This window comes from Xenopus laevis, chromosome 3L, assembly GCF_017654675.1.
Source record: "Xenopus laevis strain J_2021 chromosome 3L, Xenopus_laevis_v10.1, whole genome shotgun sequence".
NCBI classification, from domain to species: domain Eukaryota; kingdom Metazoa; phylum Chordata; class Amphibia; order Anura; family Pipidae; genus Xenopus; species Xenopus laevis.
The window spans coordinates 100,923,273-100,944,804 of record NC_054375.1 but is presented as its reverse complement, the minus strand read 5'-3'; the positions used below and the strand labels follow the sequence as shown (position 1 = coordinate 100,944,804).

Sequence of the window (21,532 nt, the reverse complement as noted above, 5' to 3'; positions counted from 1 at the left end):
TCCTTATCCAATATGTTTCTCGTTGTAGCAGTAACCTAGATCTATCACCGCCCCGTCTAGGTTCTGGGACATGGTCGATACCAATATATTTGAACGTAGGCAATCTATGTCCCTTTTCAAGGAAATGTTTAGCGACTGGTTTCACAGATTTCTCATCCCTATAGGCTGTACTAATAGCGGATCTGTGTCCGTCCATGCGTAATCGCAAGTCAGTTTTGCCTACATAGGAGAGTCCGCATGGGCATGTTATCATGTATATGACATGAGTAGTTGTACACGTAATACGGTGTTTGATTTTTATTTTCAGTCCCGTATGTGGATGGTAAAACGCCTCCCCAGGTGACATGTACCTGCAAGACGTGCAGCTGATACACCTGTAACACCCCGGTTTCCCAGCTTTGAGCCAACCAGACGATGGTTTCTGGTAGCACCCCACTGGATCTGTCGCAACTAGCAAATCACGCAGATTTTGCCCTCTACTATAAGCCATCATTGGAGGATTAGGACACAATCTACCCAGATCCTTGTCTGCCCTAATGATGGACCAATTCTCTTTCACCAATTTGTCTATAACGTAAGAGGATGTATTATACCTAGTTGTATATATATATGGATAATGTATATTAATATGTGTGTGTTTGTATAGATTTGTGTATGTATTTAAAAAGATGCAAAGTTGGAAAACTTTTCTTTCCTAGCGAGTGAGTGATGCTGGGAGATCCAACAAGGGATAGACTTGACGAACCATTGTCACTTTTCAACCCAAATGAAATTTGCATCTCTAACCTTATTATTAACTAAAGGTCATCTGAAAAAATGTTATATTGAAAAAGGGGTCAAAAGCAGACATGCTTGCAGCATCAGTGTGCACATTGGTATACAGTACATAAAGCCATGTTTCAACCTTACATGTGAATTAGTGAAGACGAATAGATTTCATGTAAGTACAGTACAGAAATCAGTTCTGAAAAAAATGTCAGTGGAAACACATTTTTTAATAACTGTCTTGTGTTTATTTGAATTTTTTACTGAAAAGAATTACATTTTTGAAGAAACAGCCACTATTGCGTTCATGTTATGGTTCCTGGTCATTCTTGTCACACTTTAGCATTACTTTTACTCCCACACCTTTCTTTGTGGTTTCAAATGCCTCAACAGCCTTTTCTAAAGGAAAACGGTGAGTGACCAGCGGGGCGACATTGACTCTCTTTGACGACAGCATCGATATAGCCATTGGCCACCTACAAAACACAAAAACCCTATATTTACCAAATTACCTTAAAGTAAACTCCTCAGATTATGTCTGATTTGTTGTTCTTATAAATATCCAAACATGAGAAATCTGCAAAAAATACTATTGTAAATGTAAATGTGCTGGTTATTGCTGCCTCAGGTAAAAGGTAATTTCTAATAAAGGGGCTTTTCCTTGATTATGAAATTTAAAATACATTGCACTTCATATTCAAATCAGCCTTTTGTTAAAACGATTCAATAGGAGTCTATACCAGTGCTTAAATGAGGCAACATACATGCCATATACTGTTTCAGTGTAGTTTCTTTAGTATATAAGGGAATGGCTTGTTGTTTAAACACTGGAGTGTGACTCACTGAGGACTATATTTGTTTCCTGGTGTCAACTCCCTATACCAATGGATAGGTCACTTAACAGATACTTTTATCTCAATGATGCATGGTCTAATTGTTCCTTAGTAACTCTGAGTACCACAATCAATTCATAAATCAAATAATATGAGGGCTATGCTACTATAAACTGATTTAATTTTTCTTAAGCAATATTGCCAAAATCCGTCCCTTCCTTTCACCTGCTACGGCCAAGACGCTCATACATGCTCTCATCCTATCCAGACTACATCTCATCTCTTGTTTCTTTATATGTTCTTGGCCAAAGCCTCCGCTCCTCTAAGAGCAGCTGCTTGGTTGTACCCCCCACTACTACTGCTGTTTCACATATCAAACCTTTCTCTCTTGCGGCTCCTTATATTTGGAATGCCATTCCTGAATCTCTCAGGAGAGAATCCTCCTTCAGTGTTTTTAAAACAAAACTCAAAGACTACCTCTGGGAGCACCTGGATAACACTTGCAATTGGTACTGGCACTTATACAAACTTAAACTGTAACCTACAGCACTTTAATACCCCTCCGAATTGTGTGTCTGTATGTTACCCTCCCATTTAGACTGTAAGCCCTACAGGGTAGGGTCCTCTAGCCTTTTGTTTCCTTGACACTGAGCACTTAATCTGTATTGTAATTATATTTTATATTTATGTGAATTGTATTTCTTATAATGCACCTATTGTAACTTTTTACTTCAATGACCCCTTGTTTGTCAATACTAATTTATTGTTCTGCTGTTCAGTGCTTTGCCCTCAAGGAGCGCTATGCGAATAAATATACATACATACATTTAATGAATTGTAGAGGCTTTCCTTTTTTTTTAAATACAGGTATATGAAATGTCTACTTCTCAAGATATATGAACAGTTTGCCTTGTATCTACAGTATTAGGCACTGGCAAAGATACTTACGTATTGCAATATCTGAATATGCCTCTGATATCAACTTCCCTCACAGCCGCATTCACAATAGGAACATTAACCATAGCAGGACCCAAGCCAACAAGTATTAGAGTTCCACCAGAGCGAGTTGCCTGTAAAATAAATCAAACATTGAAACATAAAAGAATGAGAGAGCCCATAAAGAGAATAAATTAATTATCTGTGCCATGAAGACATTCTTCGATCCAAATGGCTCGTAGATGCACATTTGGTAATTCAGAAAGGGTGTGTCAGAATGTAAGCAATTTAGGCTATTAATGCAAACACCAAAGACAAACTTTAAAGGGGCTGTTCACCTTAAGCTGGCCATGGGACGTGCAGATTTTACCTTTGTATCTGATAATGATCGGACATCCCAATCTCCCAACCTACCACTCACTTCAGATTAAATAAAGTAGTAAAAGAACAAAACAGACCATATTCAGCCCGTGAGGGACAGGCAATACATGCAGTGAAATTATAGTTAGCTGACAAATATTTTTTTTTTTTTTTTTTATTATCTTTATTTAGGATTTTTTCGATACCAAAGTATTCAAAGGGGGGGGGTTACAAAAAGGAAAAAAGGAAGGGGAAGGTGGGGTTTGGGGGTAGGTGCCACATATCATATCATATCATAAAAATTATACAAAAAAGTACTAGACAGATAATCAAAGGATCTATCAAGTTAATTCTTATTTTGCCATATGAGTTTAGCGATTCTCTAAGTAGTCTATCCAAGCTGACAAATATTTTCACCTGACTGATCGCCATGGTACGAAAAATGTTGGGGCAATCCACACATGGTCCGAAAATCGTACGAGACTATATCTTTGCGTCTATGGCCAGCTTTATTTAGTATGTTATAGAATGTTCTATTCCTAGCAACCTTGCATTTTGTCTTCATTATTTATTTATTAATTCTAATTTGAGGTTCCAGCAGAAACAGGGATCAAGCAGCTGATGGCACACGAAAACAAGTGTTGAAAAACTGAACAAAATGGTGAAATAGTATTCAAATCAAGCAGTGTAATAACATTATTCTCTGTATGAGATCAATCAGCTCAGCCAGAATGCATCCAAATAGCTAATTGGGAGCACTGACTTATGCCCCTGCACAAAGGACTTTTTCCCCACCAACATTGTATTTATGGCGGTTTCCTTGTTTTTAATTCTTGAAAAATTCCACCTGGCACGCTAACAGACTATTAAACAATCATGGAATGCAGTAGCTGAAGCAGAACCTTAGAATCTTTATTTTAAATTCCTATAAAAGAAAAATAAATGTAAATCTTTCAATGTCCAGAGTATTTTAACAACCACATAAAATGCAAATAAAATGATTATACTTTCATATAGGAAAACTTCTGAATGCGGTGGTTCACCTTTCCACCAGATTTATTTCCTCCTACAGGAAAATGTAAAACAAGATATTGTATTTTACATGTAAAGCTACATTGTTCACGTGAGAAATAAAAAGAGGAAATATAATAATATAATAAAAACAAAGATATACAGGATGAAAGAAAACTTAGCCATGCTTGGTTTTCATTACAATAGCAGGGTTTGACAATAGTCAAGGAATATCAATAAAAGTGACACCAAGGTTGTAGATTTAATATCCTTGTGTCAAAGGGCTGTTGCACAACTCCACTAGTAAAGCAGAAATATGGCAAAAAATATGCAACCATACACACACCGTGCACATTAGAGGCCTAACACAAGATCAGTTTCAACTGGAGTTTTCTTGGTTTATGTAGACTGAAATGGCTAGATATCTCTCTGCACCTGCCTACCTGGGGTAACAGAACAAACATTTTGGGGGATACAAAGTGGAGATCTAAGTAAGTATGGGTGATAATGAGACATTCTGAGAAACATGCTTTTGCATTAAACTAATTTTAAAGATTTTACAGCTGGCTATTAGAACTACTAATCTCCTAACTCATCTACCAGTGCTGCCACGAGTGACCTATAACTTCCACCAGCTCATTTATTCTTATTTTGAAACATTTCTCTTGGTGTGGGTTACCTATATCAAATGCCTAAGCAAACAGAAAAACTTTGTTTTTTTCCAGTCAGGACTCGACACCTCTGATGACTTTCAAAGATTCTCTTTTGAATAGAGCATTCTGTGCTGATAAAAGATCCACATATAGCATATCATGACAAAATATATGAGTGTGTTAAAAAGTTTCCCCCATTTTGCATTCTTGCATTTTTATAATCATTGAGTTTCTAAAGAAACAACAAATAATTCATTGTTTATTCACAATTTTATATGCATCTCTGCTGAGAACTTTCTCCTACAACATCATCACACAATTTCCCAGCAGTCTTTATTTATTACATGTATTTCCTTGTGTTTAACCCTTAAATAATACAGCTAGGTGTTCGTAAAAGCTATTTAACCATCACTATTGCTGTTGCAAGCAAATGACCCATTCTCAATGCACTATAAATGAAAAGCTGTAGCACCCAAATATAAATATCACAATATTTAATTGATGTACACTAAATAAGTTAAATATGTAACAAGCTGGTATATTGTCATATGGGGGGGGGACGTCAAAAATTTAACCAACATGTGTTTCACCCATGCACCACCTTTATTTTCTCCTAGGTAAAATCTAAATACTGCGTTAACAAGCACTGAATTACAAAAGGAAAAATAAATACTGTGAAAAGAGGAAGACAGGAAAGGCATAGTAAAAGTAAAGTATATTAAAGGGCAACCAAGGACCTAGATTTCATATCAATGTTTTTAAGAACTCACAGCAGCCATACTGCAAAAATAATATATATCATTCAAACCTAGTGCAAGTCAGAGGGCCAACAACTACTTGTATGTATTTGGAGTGTGGAAGGAAACCTACACAGACTTTGGGAGAACATCCAAACTACTAGAAGTATACTAACAGTGTCACTCATTAATACTTTATCTTTTTTAGTATTTCTAAAGAAGCCCATTTAGTTAAAATCACACATACTGTCTGATTATACCATACAATTTAGTCACTTCCAGATCAACTGCATGATTGCTGGAATGAGTGGGCTCTCTGACAAATGACTAATAAATCACACAAGCACTGGTCAAACCAAGTGCAAAACCAGGCTAAATGGTGAAGCATCCTATCTAATTACCTTAGATCAATGAAATTTGTTTGTCTTCTCATATGGCTACACTAGAAACATTTAAATAAAAGGTCCACAGGATACTTGTGTGGTGGGTGATAGACAGGGTTACCAGAACACCTGATGGATCAACAGTGGAGGAACTTGAGGGGAGGTTGTATACTGAGAAACTGGTGGGGTAGAAACACTGTGGACCCCAGGGGGGCAGGCAGATATACTGTAAAAGATATAGAGTCATGGGAAGGGAAAGAGAGCAAGAATGTGAACACTGGGTTGTGTGAACCAGTCTTATTGATATAATTATTCTGAAAAGTTCTAAAGGTGACTATTTGGACTACTAGCCCACTTATCTGTCTGCTTCTGTGTGTATGAGAACACTGCTCCACAAGTTCCAACACTGTTTGCTTTTTTTTTTTGGTTATTTTGCAATAGCTGTTATGGTGTAGGCTACCTATTCCTGGTTAACAGTCAAAGCATTAGCACAAAACTGTCCCTTCCAAACAGTCAGGAGTCTCAATATTTAACTTACATAGATTCCTGCTTGGATACAGGATTCTGCTCCAGTGCACTCAATAGTAATTTCTGGCATGGTTCCAAGCAATTCCTCAACCTTCCGTGCAATAACCTCTGGTGGCTCAGTGGCAACTTGAACAACAAAATCGGCTCCCAGTTCTTTGGCCTTTTCTAACCTTGATAAAGATAAATCTAGTAAAAAGTAAATGAAGGGAATATGAACTTGGTCTGTTCATTAGTTAAAACATACCATTACTACTACATTACTACTACATTAGTTAAAACATACTATTACTACTACAATTACTAAGAAAGTTCTATATAACACTTGGAAAACAACAACTGCAATGCAAGCCTTGTTACCACATTTCATAGTTCTTTCATTATATAGGTGTGGGGCCAGTTTACAGATTGCTCAGACCCTGGGTTTCTCCAGATAAGGGATCTTTTGGTAATTTGGATCACCATACCATAAGTCTACTAAAAAATCATTTAAACATTAATTAATACCAGTAGGATGACTTTCCAGGAATTTATAGCTTTGTGCATAACGGGTTTCCGGATGATGGATCCCATACTTGTACAACAATTATGTTACAAGTCACGTGAATGTCAGTAAAATGATATTTTGCACCATAATCACAAGCAGATTATGGATCTAATGACATTTGAGATTGATATAGTGCATAGGTGGTCATACACTTGAAGATCTCTTTGCGAGGTCCCCAATCAAGCTGATCTTTCCCAGATATGCCCATCCTGAGGTGGACAATATCTGGCTCATCTGATCATTGGACCCTAGGGGCCAATGATCGGATCACACTGACGAGAATACAGGTAGTCCGAGCAACAACCGCATCAACAAAGCAATGCGCCCCTCACTCTGACAGGATTTTTGAACCTGTCCAATCAATATCTGATATTGGTCAGGCCTTTCAAAGGGCCCCATATATGAGCCAATAAGCTGCTGACTCAGTCTGTTTTTATCTGCCCATGTATGACCAACTTTAGTGTACAAAACAATACATGAAAGCCAACCAAACTGAAAAAGTTAGCAGCTTCACCGATGTCTAGGTCTACGTGTAAGACATGAGCATGTAAAAGAAGGAATGTTTTTCTGGGAACTGGAAATATACTGGACTAAGTTGGCTTTCATTTATCGAATAGCTTATCATGGTTAGAGCCAAAGCAAGCCTCATATCATATAGTAATTATTATGTGTACGTGCTTATTTCCTTTACACTGACTTTGGTCTTTCCCTGCACCCTGATCTGGCTGATTGGCATGCAGATGTTGTAACTACTCATAGGACAACATCAATCAAGCAACTGACAGATGATTGTGTCATGCAGCTAACTAACAAGTGTAAGCTGATACTGTAATAATGCATCTCACTTCCTGGAATCAATGTCTTGCACAGCAAATGTACGAGGAAATACAGCACAAGGAGCTCATGCATGGGGATACCCACAGCATTCCACAGCAAAAATGCTGACAATTTGTGCAAATACTAAAATTCAATTTTCACATACACCTTAATTTGAGTTTTCTCATGCAGTGAAAAAGAAAATGCCCTGTTTTCATGAAAGGCTGCTAAATCGAAATGTTATATTTTGATAAACATTTTCTCATAATAGATATTATAAAACAAAGTATTGCTTTGCAATCTGTATGGATTTATACTATCATACTTATCATCAAGGACAAAGTGCAGGATTATTATTACAGAATAAAACAAATCAATACATAAATAGCCTGTTCCTAAGAATTGCTAAGAAAAATGGCACTGTTGTATTTTAGAACTTTCTCAATAAATGATTTCAGTTTAACACATGCCATACCTGTATATGAATAAAATATGTAACAAAGGAAAACGATTTAGTGACTGATGGGAGCAAATATACACAATGAATGTACACTCCACCTGCAACCATTGACTCATGTCAGGGTTTTCTGAACAAGGAAATAGAAGCAATGACAAGATGGCAACACTCTGTATTTTACTAGTCACTGTATCTATAGACAACTGAAAATGTGAACTGAATACAGAGATCTCTATTGTAATTTAAAACAATTTTCTTGTGAAAATTTCCTCTTGGCTTCTCAAGGTGTGGAATAGATATTTAAAGGACTTATATTCTTTGTTGGCAACCTCAACCAAAATGATATAATTGCAAAAAGGATAATGCAACAATAGGCTGTAACTGAAGACAACATTTACCAAGCAGGCGGTGTGTTCCTTGTTTCATTTTTAACTAATTTACCAAAATTAGTAAGAGGTTTTGCATTACAGAGAGATGAATATCACCATACTAGCACAAAGGGGTAGATATATCAAAATGTGAGATTAGAGTTCACCACAGGAACAACTCATCCACTTTCTATTCATTCCTATGGGATTTTTAGATACATACTTATAAACTCTAACTTTCTTTCATTGATAAATACAATACTTTTAAAAAAATGTTTTTTTTAAATTTTTTACAACTATTTTGCACTTATTTTTATACCTATGAGTAGCTGTGTTAATATTAATCAGTACAACTTAAAGTAAACAGTATCTTTAGATTATAATTTTGCATTATATTTAAAGGTATTAGACACTGTAGATACATAGACAGACAGACAATATTTAAACCGTTTACAAGTAATAAGTAAACAACCACCATTCATCATCCAGAATTAACCTGGATCATATATATATATATATATATATATATATATATATATATATATATATATATATATATATATATATATATATATATATATATATATATATATATATATATATATAGACAAGAAACCTCTGTACTCTTTGTTTAAAGGGTAAGGCATTTTTTAGTAGCAGTATGAACAAAATGTCGCTGTCTTAAATATATTGATAATGGGTTGAGTGCAGAAGACTCTTGTATTTGACTATATGTATTTTGTGGTCACAGCCTCATTGCAGCCCCGCCTAATGGTTTTAAAAAATAGTGGTGAGCACAACTTTCCCTTGTTTGTTATAGTATATATAGATATATATATATATATATGCACTTACCACTTATTACAACTTGAGATGCTCCCATCATCTTCGCCACAAGAAGGGAAACCAGCCCAATGGGCCCTAAAATACACAAAGGAAATTAGAGCTAAACAATAATGACAAAAAATACAGATAAATGAATTTACTTCCTCAGGTTGGCCATGCTGTAGACCAGGGCAGCCCGCAACCCCCCCCCCCCTTGTGTGCCCCCCCCCATTAAAATCTTCCTGCTGTGTCTGCTTTCCTTTTGTAAACTTTAAACGGTATCACTACAGAGATTAACTGGCCCCTTCATTGTTTAATCAAATTCAGACATTAATCTCCTGTATTGCTCACACCTGTGACACCTCTATTGTTCATACCCTAAAGCCCTGTACTGTTCACACCTGAGACCCAGACTGAAACTGCCCACATTGTTCACCTCTTCACATTTTATTCAAAATGATAATGGGGCACCAGCATTGTGTCACTGTATGAAGTACATCTTAGATTGGTCCTGATAGGTTTCCCTGTCTCCTGCTCTGTTCTGCCCTTTGCTCCCTGTGTGTGCCATGCTCTGCCTGCCCTATGCTCCTTGTGTGTGCCATGCTCTGCCTGCCCTATGCTCCCTGTGTGTGCCATGCTCTGCCTGCCCTATGCTCCCTGTGTGTGCCATACTCTGCCTGCCCTATGCTCCCTTTGTGTGCCATACTCTGCCTGCACTATGCTCCCTGTGTGTGCCATACTCTGCCTGCCCTATGCTCCCTGTGTGTGCCATAATCTTGGCCTGGCCTACTCTGCCTGTGTGTACCCTGCTCTGCCTGTACCCTAAAGCCCTGTACTGTTCACACCTGAGACCCAGACTGAAACTGCCCACATTGTTTACCTGTTCACACCTTATTCGAAATGATAATGGGGCACCAGCATTGTCTCACTGTATGTAGTACATCTTAGATTGGTCCTGCTAAGTTTCCCTGTCTCCTGCTCTGTTCTGCCCTATGCTCCCTGAGTGTGCCATGCTCTGCCTGCCCTATGCTTCCTGTGTGTGCCATGCTCTGCCTGCCCTATGCTCCCTGCATGTGCCATGCTCTGCCTGCCCTATGCTCCCTGTGTGTCATGCTCTGTCTGCCCTATGCTCCCTGTGTGTGCCATGCTCTGCCTGCCCTATGCTCCCTGTGTGTGCCATGCTCTTCTTGCCCTATGCTCTATGTGTGTGCCATGCTATGTCTGCCCTATGCTCCCTGTGTGTGCCATGCTCTGTCTGTCCTATGCTCCATGTGTGTGCCATACTCTGAATGCCCTATGCTCCCTGTGTGTGCCATAATCTTGGCCTGGCCTACTCTGCCTGTGTGTACCCTGCTCTGCCTGTGGAACGTAAGCCTGGTATTTGTTCATATAAATGATATCCCTGCAGTGAGCACCAATCTTTTGGTGTGCTACCGCCATTAATGTGGACATGGTCTTGTGGTACAATGTAATTATCCTACCGCACACCTGCAGTTCACCAATCCTGCAAGCTGGTGGTGCGTTCCTTCCGTTGACCCGGCCGGGTCCCTTAGCAACCAATGTGTAAAAGAAACGGATCCGCACACACACCGATTAGTGCAGTCGGGGATTATCCCCTTTTATTCAGCCACCAAACATCAAGGTTTCGGGGGGGAACACCCACCCTTCATCAGGATCATCCTGATGAAGGGTGGGTGTTCCCCCCCGAAACGTTGATGTTTGGTGGCTGAATAAAAGGGGATAATCCCCGACTGCACTAATCGGTGTGTGTGCGGATCCGTTTCTTTTACACATGGTCTTGTGGTAACATGGGTGTGGTTTAAAGTGAGTGTGTTTTAAAAACAGGGAGTGGTCATCACTGGGTTCCATTATCGCCCCTCCACCATTAGGCCAGAAAAATTCCGGCCCTCGGTACCACAGAAAATGGACAGCACTGCTATAGACCATACCTGCACCACAGATAAAAACTCTGCTTCCAAGAGTCACTCCAGCTCTTCTACAAGCATGGATCCCAACAGACAGAGGTTCAATCAGTGCACCTTCCTCAAATGTTACATTGTCTGGAAGCCTGAAATAAAATGTAAGCCAATCAATTCATTGTTGATTACAGAGAACGTTATTGTCTCACTAAAGAGAAACAAAGGACAGAGGAGAAAGAAAAACAGCAAAATGGAAAGGTGGTGATAAAGGCAGACATTTGTAAAAACAAAGATCATGAAAAGAAGAATATTATGGAAGAGGTCTGCTAGTTGTCCTTCAATAATTTGTGAAGTAGCCTTTTACCCTGCTGTATTTTCTGAGATATTCCACATGCTTTAGATACTGGCTTTCAACCTGCTTTGTGTTCACATGATATAGTTACTTCAATGTTTTGATAATAGCACAAAATGGCATGGAGTGGATGAACAGAGCAACTTGAAGAGAGAGATAATGAAGCCTAAAGGGATTTTACACTGCAGATAATTCACTCTAACATATAAAATTTCATTACTAACCCAACAATTGTATTTTTTTAGTACTAATATTGGTGTAGGCAGCCATCTCAGATCATTTTGCCTGGTCACGTGTTTTCAGAAAGAGCCGGTGCTGCACTATGGAACTGCTTTATGGCAGGCTGTTGTTTCTCCTACTCAATGTAACTGAATGTGACACAGTGAGACCTGGATTTTGCTACTGAGTACTGTTCTTATATCTACCAAGGAGTTATCTTGTGTTAGGGAGCTGCTATCTGGTTACTTTCCCATTGTTCTGTTGTTAGGCTGCTGGGGGAGAAGGGGTGATATCACTCAAATTTGCAGTACAGCAGTAAAGAGTGACTGAAGTTTATCAGAGCACAGGTCACATGACTGGGGCTCCTGAGAAACTGACAATATGTCTAGACCATGTCAGATTTCAAAATTAAATACAAAAAAAATCAGTTTGTTTTTTTTAAAAATGAATTTCAGTGCAGAAGTCTACTGGAGCAGCACTATTAACTATGTGTTTTGAAAAAAACATGTTTTTCCATGACAGTATCCCTCTAAACAGACAGAAATAGAGGAATTGACATCTCTAGCATGCATGTGGGAGTTCTTTTATTCTTAATTAAATTTTGTTAAATGAGATGTGGCATAATGAGCTTTGAAAAGCAGCACTTTTGTCACTTAAAGTAGTACCTACCCACAATTATGAGTTTTGATTCAACATGTATAGGAAGTATAGTCAGTTCTGTTTTTTTAAGGCTCCTATCTCCTAGTGCACAGGAACACTATTTAAAATAAAGTTGAATAGAAAAGCATTACAGGCAGATATGACAAGACTTCCAATCTTAGAATTATTCTTCTAAAATTAGATCAATCAATGACAGCTGGTTGGGGAATCAGTCTGCACCATCTGGAGAGCCAAAAGCCCTTGGCTTATGTTGCATTGAAGTTGCTAAATGCAGGTTGCAGTTCATACTGAAGTCGCTCAGTGGAATAAAACTGTAGCTAAAATTCAAGTCATACTCACTTGTAGCAAAAGTTGGCATTATGTGTATAATATCTGCATAAATTCCCATCATCAGGTGGCGTAGCACAGAAAAAAATTGTAGGGGACAAGTTATACCTCCCCATTTTGCAGAATTCATCTGTTTCTCTTGGAACACCAGGCTCTATAGCAACTCGGTCACCTGTATAAAACACTTGTAATTAAAACAAACATAAATTTGTGTATATCTATACTTAGTAATAGTGTCTCTGACAGCTGTTGTCATTAAACAGATTATGCTGATGGTTTTGTTAAACACACTACAGTTTAACACAGACCTGAAATATCTAGACACAATTCTCTGTCTTCCCTTCCCTCTAGCTGTCCAGGTCGCATAGAGACAGGAATGCAAGAGGCATTGCTCAGTGGAAGTTGAAACATGTAACCGGTAAAATATAGGGTTGACTATTTTGTAAATACTCCAGTGCAAATGCTGACATCTCATTAGACATCTACATTATTAATCAATAAAAAATCACAGATCTCTTTGGAAAAACTAAACCCCCATATGTTATGTACACAGTAATGCCTATAGTATGCACACTTATATATTTAAAATACCATGTTAACTAACTGCCACAATGCTGCCGCTGCCCCTTCTTTTCATGTTGTCTTAATTATATGGTTTAGGGTTTTTGTGATGTGCAGAATTTTGCTACACCAAGCAATTTATTTTCTGTACATCACAGGGAATGTGCAAGTGGCAGTAGGCAGTAAAATCCACCTTGCAGAGATGTTTGGCAGCAGAAAATGGAGGAAAAATAAATTGGGTGCAGTTATTAACCATACATTTTATATAACTGGTCTCTCAGCTAATTCAACAGTCTATAACCTTTTTATGAGTTATTGGTGGGCCTGACTACATTTTGAAACACAGAAGAAAATCTGAGCCTGAAAGCAATGATCTATAGCCTACCATAATTCTCAGAAATAGACCTGCATCTGAGTAGGCAGCAGCATTCTACAATGCAGGAAAAGCTTGAGTAATCCATATACTGTATTTACAGCACACAAAAAAAATTCAATGTCCTTGAGAGAAATTTGTAAACATGTAGTTTAAACAGCTCTATGCAAATATTAAAGAGTAGGATCATGTATTGACAGAGGCTAAAGTTCATGTCAAATTGTTTAAACAATCCAACAACGTTCTACTGTAAATGCTTTGTAAATGCAAAAGACTTTGGAGACATTGAAGGCATCCAGTTTTTGTTACTTTATTGCATCCATATTGCCTTATCCCCCAGTTTCTCTATTTTTCGTTTAACACCAAAAGGAAAAACACAACAGTATGAACCCTGCTCCTTTCATGTTAATCTGATTTCTGTGCGTGCTAAACTGAATTTGATTGTAAAGAGAACCTAGTCTTCATTGATTCTTCTGCAGAGATGGAGCAAATCTTGTTTTTAAATAACGCTGTACACTATGGAAAATGTCACAGAATAGATTTTAATTGGAAAAAGTGAGAAAACTATCTATTGAAATGGAACAACGTGCTTGAACATGGCAAGCCATCTTAGTCACCTATCTACATGAAGAAGAAAAAGGTAGGCACGCCATTATGTTAGATCAAGCCCTTAATATCATTTATCAAAAGATGGTCCCTTGTGTTCTACAGCAAGCTGTCAGTGACAGAGGAGGTGACTCCAATGAGTTGACATTATTACATTGTATATGGCAGAGGATCAGACCTGCAATGAAATGCACCTAATCCAATGAAATGACAAAAACAGCCAGATAGGTAGGAACTATGGACTATATGTACTGTATGAATCTTTAGTAAAAAAAGGTGAGAAGTTAATGTAGCTCTAAGAAACTGTGTGGTAGTTGTACCTTTATCAGGCAACAAGCAGAAACTGCTTAAGATTAAGTCATTCTGTACAGAAAGCATTGCTTATTGTTACAATCCTCATTTGACTGAATATATTTGTACAATGATACATATGTCATATTCAGCAAATTGAGGTCATTTTCTGACAGAAAACAAGCAAGGCTTATGTAGTGTGACTCACTATGTGGATAGTGTTCAATACAGATGAAGTGACATTTTGTTTACTGATAGCAGCCCTTTGGGGAAGTATAAAGGAAACAAATGAAGCACCCCCCCCTCCGCAGGTAATTGCAAGTGTTGCTTCAGATTTAAGCAAATCACTCTTTTAATTTTATCAGGATGTCAGCCTCCCATTTGGTGATTACAAATGGCATCAACAATCCCTGTGTACCACAGGCAATATAAGTTTATGAATGCTTAGAGGAGTTTAGTAAGGAAGAAGTTATATAAAACACTTATAGGTACTATAAAAAAAGCATGTAAACACAATACAGCTTTTATTTTACCTGGCTTAAGATGAGATACAGAGGCTCCTACTTTGACCACTGTTCCCGATGCTTCATGCCCTAGAACCATTGGTTTTTTCACAATGAAATCTCCAATACGGCCATGCTGCCAATAGTGGACATCTGAGCCACATATTCCGACAGAATGCATCTTCAGCAAAACTTCTATTGGATGACAAAAATAAAAGGAAAACTATAATATATGTTAGGACTCATCAAGGATAATGTAATAAACATTTTGCCAAGTCTAGCAACCCATTGCAACAGTTGGAGACAAAGCAATTCCAGATATTTAACACAGGAGGAGAATTTACAAAGGTGGAGAAAACATAATCATAATATCATTTTTAAAAGGTTGGCTTCAAGGCTGTTTTGCTTGGGGTTCTGTCACAAAATAGACCTGTCTGAAACATGATGGGTAGAGTGTACAGAGGTGCTGCAATTGAGGGGATTTATTTAGTGCAGGTTAGCACTCTGATTCCCTGACTGTGCATCACAGGTGACAGCTGCTACAGACAGCTGAATGCTACAGACAGCTGAATGCTCAGCCATCTATTGAGAAGGGGGAGATGTACGTGGCTGGCAGGATAATTTGATTTGACATAAACAGTGTCTTATTAAAGTCAGGCATGGTCTGGGAGAGCCTCCTTGCTATTAGCTGTAAACTAATAGCAAGGTAGACCCAGTAAGGTTTTTGTGGGTTGGGCTGCTTACATATTACTCAAAAGTAGCCCACTATGTTGTATTTCATCTCTGTCTGAAGTCACCATATTACACAAAATGATTACACCCATATTATACCCCTGCCTATATCATTTTCTTACACGGCACATTGTATGACTGCAGCACTCACTTTACCATTATATTCACTAAGATTCTCAATCCTAAAGGCTCACACGCTGAGCTAGAGTTTAGTTTTTAACGCTGTCCCTTTGAAATGGTAAAGGATTACAAAAGGAGCACAGGCTTGAGTAGCAAGCAACATGTGACACAATAGAACCCCTCTAAATGATCAGACTTTATGGATAGGCTTGTCCTGGAATTTAAGAGGCAAGTCAATTACAGTGATACATTCAATTGAGTGATAGATTGTGTCATTGTTAGAACTCACCGTTTGGACCAGGTTCTGGAACTGGGCGGTTTTCCTGCAAAAAACGAATGACATTTTTTAACGTATACCAAATATATGCTGTTACATATTAGGGACAGAATCCAGGATTAGTTTCGGGATTTGGCCAAATCCTTGTGCCTGGCCTAACCGAATCCTAATTTACATATGTATATTAGGGTCGGGAATGGAAATCACATGACTTTTTATCACAAAAAAAAGTCCTTTCCAGCCCTTTATTCCCTTATTTGCATATGCAAATTAGGATTAGGATGTGGTTCAATGTTCTGCTAATCTTTCAGGATTAATACATATTAAGGATGGGGGACAAAAAGTGTATTAAACTAATATCTTACCAGACGAAGATCTCCAATTCCATGGACTACCACAGATAGGTTTTCACCTTCCACACTTGGCTTACTTGCTGCCATTGCTGTCCCTCTCTCAATCCACTCTGCTGCTCTTTCAGCACTGTTTTTTCTTTTACTTCAACTTTCAGGTTAAAGTTTTAACAGAGACTTTTGTTTGTCTGATTGGGTTTTAGCTTTTGACCCCAGTCCTGCAATGGAGAGTTTAATAATATTTGGCTTAGCCTTTTGCTTGCCTAGAGAAAATAAATAATTAGACATGCACTTTAAGTTCCAAGGCTGTAAATACTCCAACTAATTATTAAACCAGTTATTAACTGAATGCTGGGGTGGATGCCAATCAGCAGATAGTACCCCCCTTCCTCCCCCCTGCTTACAAGTGTTACCAACTAATTCTAAACAATAATTCTCTTTATATATTCATATATAACATAGTAAACATAGTAAAATAAAAGTATCAATGGCAGAGGGATAAACTGACAGAAAATGACCTGTCTGGCAGTAGCCAATGCAGCCATGAGGCACACATAAACAGGTAATTTATCAGCAAATCACTGCCTTGATGTCATATGTTACCAGTTTCTAAAGAATAAAGTGCAAACCTGACTGCAAAAGCAGATAATTGTAAAGCCCCCCCCCCCCCATAGAAGGATAGAAATAATATATGGTAATACCCACATTAAACTATATTTAGAAAGAACACTTGTGTTTAACCTAGTTTACTATAGTGCTAAACTACATGGTAGATTTTGTAGGATGGTGTCAAATTGACAGATTGCATCCTACAAGTCGGATGTAGCTGCACGGCTAGGAATTATAAAATTATAAAAAAAAAAAATCTGATGTGTAAGCTACATGGATGCTTTGGATTCTGACATGACAAGCCTGTCGGAAGGGAATACTTACTGCATGCTGCAGCTGCACCTGACAAGATAAAATCTGACAGACTTTTTCTTCACATTGAAATACATTGGCTGTGATGTAGATGCATAAATAAAACTCACCATTCAGCTTTATCTGATCTGACTTACATTACAGCAGTGAGGAGAAAATGTTGTAAGATCCTAAAAACCTTATGCTGTTGCATGGCAAGATTTTGTTGTTCAAATAAAATATGACCCACAAAGTCTGGTCACAATTTTCTGTGTACTTAAAGGAACATTAACACCAAAAAATGAAAGTGTTTTCAAGTAATGAAAATATCATGTAGTGTTGCCCTGCACTGGTAAAACTGACCTGTTTGCTTCAGAAACACTACTATAGTTCATATAAACAAGCTGCTGAGTAGCAATGGCGGAAATTGAAATAAGGCTATATGGTACAGGTTAAATAGTGGATAAAAGATAACATTATGTTCTACAGTAGTGAAGTGTGGGTCGAGAATTTCTCAACCCGCACCCGACCCTAACCCGCCCGCTCCCTACCCGCATCCACCCGGGCCTGCTGCTCCCCTTTATTTATAGACCCGCGCCCGACCCGTCCCGCAGTGACGTCACAAAAGGGGTGGGGCAGGGGGAAGTCTATAAAATTTCGGCGCCGGAAGCCGGCAGTACTAGGTCGCGGGCGGGGAGAGCAGAAGACCTTGACCCGCAACCGCCTCGCGCATTTTGTCCAGGGGTCGGCCCGAACCTGCCCAACCAGCGTGTAATCCTCGGGTCGGCCTGCACATCACTATTCTACAGAGTTTATCTGTTATCTGCTGTGTAACTTGAGCCTTTTCACTGCTAGTTCATGGTACAAGTACTGATCCCAATGCAATAACACCCAGCAAACTGAAGACAAGGGTAATGGCAATAAAGTTTAAGCAGCATTGCGATAGAGGAAACAGACTCTGTACTGCAGGGGTAGCTGGGACTACTGAGGGCCTTGAGAAAACAATAAATGAGTAAATTCAATATATTGGTAAGAGACACTGACGTAACTACCTATACAGCAGACCCCATGGCCTCTGGGGGGGGCAACAGGGGGGCCTAGACCGTGGGGTCTGCTGCATCCCAGTCCCCCTCCCCAACCCATCTTTTACCTTTAAAATAGTGTCGCAGTGCTGGCCCAGGAGGAGGGGGCCCCAACGCTACCAAGTTATGTCACTGGTAAGAGACGTACATTTCTTAAAATAAATTTGGAGTGGGCCAAGTAATATTTATTTACTAATATTTAATTATGTGTGACTTCAGTAGCAACACACATTTTTAATAGCCTAGCCTCATTGCCTTTTATGTGGCTATGAACACTTGCTCAAATACTTGTTCTTTCAGAAATAAAATAAATTCAGTGCAACCCTTCTATCTGGATTTTAAAGACTTCTTATAATGTTCATTCTTAGTTTGGGCAGAAACTGTGATTAGTATTCTCAGGAGGAGTAGCATTACACACCCAGCTGCCTTGCAGGTTAGTACATTACCGCTATATTCCCCCAATCCCTGTCACTGCAGATTCAATTTGCTAAACTAACCCCTATAACATCCCTTCACAAAGAGCACATGCAAATGGACACACGAGTATAACACACCTGTTCGCTGTGCAAAGGTTGCAGCAAGCCTGGCATGTCGGCTACAGATTTTTTTTTACTTTCGATCAACTTTACTCAGCAGTGACATGAAACAGAACTGGCAACTGCTTGTGTTGTCTCCCTTGTTTGGCTCGTTTGTAATGTTTAACTTAGTTCCCAGAGGGCTTGGTAGGAAGGTGTCTAAGGATTAGAACAACAGTCAGGCAAATGGGTGTTAAAAGTCAATACATTCCTGTTTGGAACTGATTTTGCATAACTACCTTAGAAATATATGGAGTCATTTACAGTAGTGCTGCTTTTTCTGTTAAATAAGAGTATGATTGACACTATATATATATATATATATATATATATATATATATATATATATATATATATATATATATATATATATATATAATAATTTTTTTTATTTTTTTTTTTTTAATTATTTTTTTTATTTAACTTCAATAATTATTTATTTTGCCATTATTAAACTTTCTAATGTTTCTTTTGTAGTTGTGTTTCTGTTAAATGATTTAAAGGAACATTTCAGTGTAAAAATAAAAACAATAGGTTGTGTAAAATAAAAAATGTTTCTAAGATAGTTAGCTAAAAATGTATGTATAAAGGCTGGAGTGACTGGATGTCTAACAGATAGTCAGCGACTTTAAGGGGAGCCACATGGGACATAACTGTTCAGAAAGTTTGTAATTGATCCTTAACATTCAGCTCAGCTTCAAAAGCAGTTATGACTAGGGTTGCCACCTGGCCGGTAAAAATGTTGCTTGAAAAAACAGCAAGAATATAGGAAGGCTGGTATTTTTTTCCAGAAAAGGTGGCAACCCTAGTTATGACCCATGTGCTCCCCCCTCAAGTCACTGATTGGTTACTGCCAGTGGAAACCATAAGTGCCGCAAAGCAGGAAGTAGTTTTCTTATGTTAGACATCCAGTCACTCCAGCCTTTATATCTGCAATGGGAGATGTGAAAGAATGGCGGAGCCTTACCCAAACACACAACCTCTCGTCAGCGGTTGCAGCTATCGCGGGATCCCGGCACTTCAAACAAGAGCTCCAATACATGCACAAAACCTTTACCCGCTGTCGGCACTGACCGATATATCTATGGGAGGCAAGTGTTCTTAATAACAATGCGGCTTTATGCTAGACATACATAGTGGTAGAATTATAGTAGTGGGTGTGCTACAAAACTAACGCGTTTCGTGCCTCTACAACCGGGCACTGGACGTGTAGACATGTTTAAATAGTATTAGCATAGGGATGGGCGAATGTGACCTGTTTCGTTTAGTCAAAAATTCGAAATGTCGCCAACGCCCGTTTAAGTCTATGGGCGTCAAAACATTTTTGGCACGCGGCAAAATCTTTTTTCGACGCGTCTTTTTTTTTTGACGCGCGACTCCATACAATTCTATGGGCGTCATTTTTGCGGCGAAACAAGGTGAAAAAATTCGCCCATCCCTATATATGGGTTAATCATTATTTGTCTTAGATTGCAAAAAAAAAATTTTGTAATTGAGAAATTCTGAGATCGCTTTTTTATAGGCTATCACACTTTAAATTGAAATTTGCACTTTACCACTTTACCTTTAAATAATAATTGACCCATATATGCTAATACTATTTAAACATGTCTACACATCACGTCCACTGAACTCTGAGGAAGTGCCCGGTTGTAGAGGCACGAAACGCATTGGTTTTGAAGCACGCCCACTACTATAAAATTACCACTATGTATGTCTAGAATTAAGCCGCATTGTTATGCATCAGGCTAAACACAGTTTCATCGTTTTCTGTGGGGCAAAACAATATATATTACAAGTAGTTGTCAGCAATACACCCTGGGGCACATTTATCAAGGGTCGAATTTCGAGGGTTCATAAACCCTCAAATTCGACCCTCGAATTTAAATCCTTCGAATTTGAAAGATTTAGCGCAAATGCTTCGATCGTATGATTCGAATGGTCGAATAGTCAAACGATTTTTACTTCGATCTAATTCGATCGAATTTAACCCATTCGATGGTTGGAGTACCCAAAAAAATACTTTGAAATTCTAATTTTTTATCATTCGAATCCTTCACTCGAGCTTAGTAAATGTGCCCCCCCTGTGTTACACTCAGGGGCAGATTTATTAAGGGTCGAATTGAAAATTCGAATTCACATTTTTTTTATGGTCAAAACCGTCAAATTCAACTAGGGAATTATCCAAACTCAATTTGAGTTTTTTAAAAAAAATTTCGAGATTTATCATACTCTTTAAGAATTCAGATTCGACTATTCGCCACCTAAAACCAAATTGCTACATAAGCCAATGGGAGAGGTCCAGTGAGCAATTTGGAGATGTTTGCAGCCTTCCTGAGAAAAAACTCGAATCAAGTTTGATCGAATTCTTTCAATTCTTCCAACTTTTTCTAAGTCGAAATCTGAAATCAATCTGAATTCAAATGAATTTAAGGGAGTTTTAAAAAAAACAAAAGAATTCGAAATTCG

The 21,532-nt window shown here is 38.3% G+C and overlaps 1 protein-coding gene across 5 annotated transcripts; it reads right to left on the bottom strand.

Annotated features, from left to right (window-relative positions):
- Positions 1-990: 990 nt before the first annotated feature.
- On the bottom strand, positions 991-19,135 carry sord.L (sorbitol dehydrogenase L homeolog). Of its 5 annotated transcripts, none has more exons than XM_041585110.1 (10): positions 19,043-19,135; positions 16,522-16,724; positions 16,169-16,202; positions 15,058-15,222; positions 12,706-12,865; positions 11,166-11,284; positions 9,247-9,312; positions 6,217-6,392; positions 2,547-2,668; positions 991-1,241 (listed from the first exon to the last, which is right to left on the bottom strand). In XM_041585110.1, the coding sequence occupies exons 2-10, from the start codon at positions 16,594-16,596 to the stop codon at positions 1,076-1,078; spliced, it is 1,083 nt and encodes a 360-aa protein (XP_041441044.1). In that variant the 5' UTR covers positions 16,597-16,724; positions 19,043-19,135; the 3' UTR covers positions 991-1,075.
- Between the last annotated feature and the right edge of the window lie 2,397 nt (positions 19,136-21,532).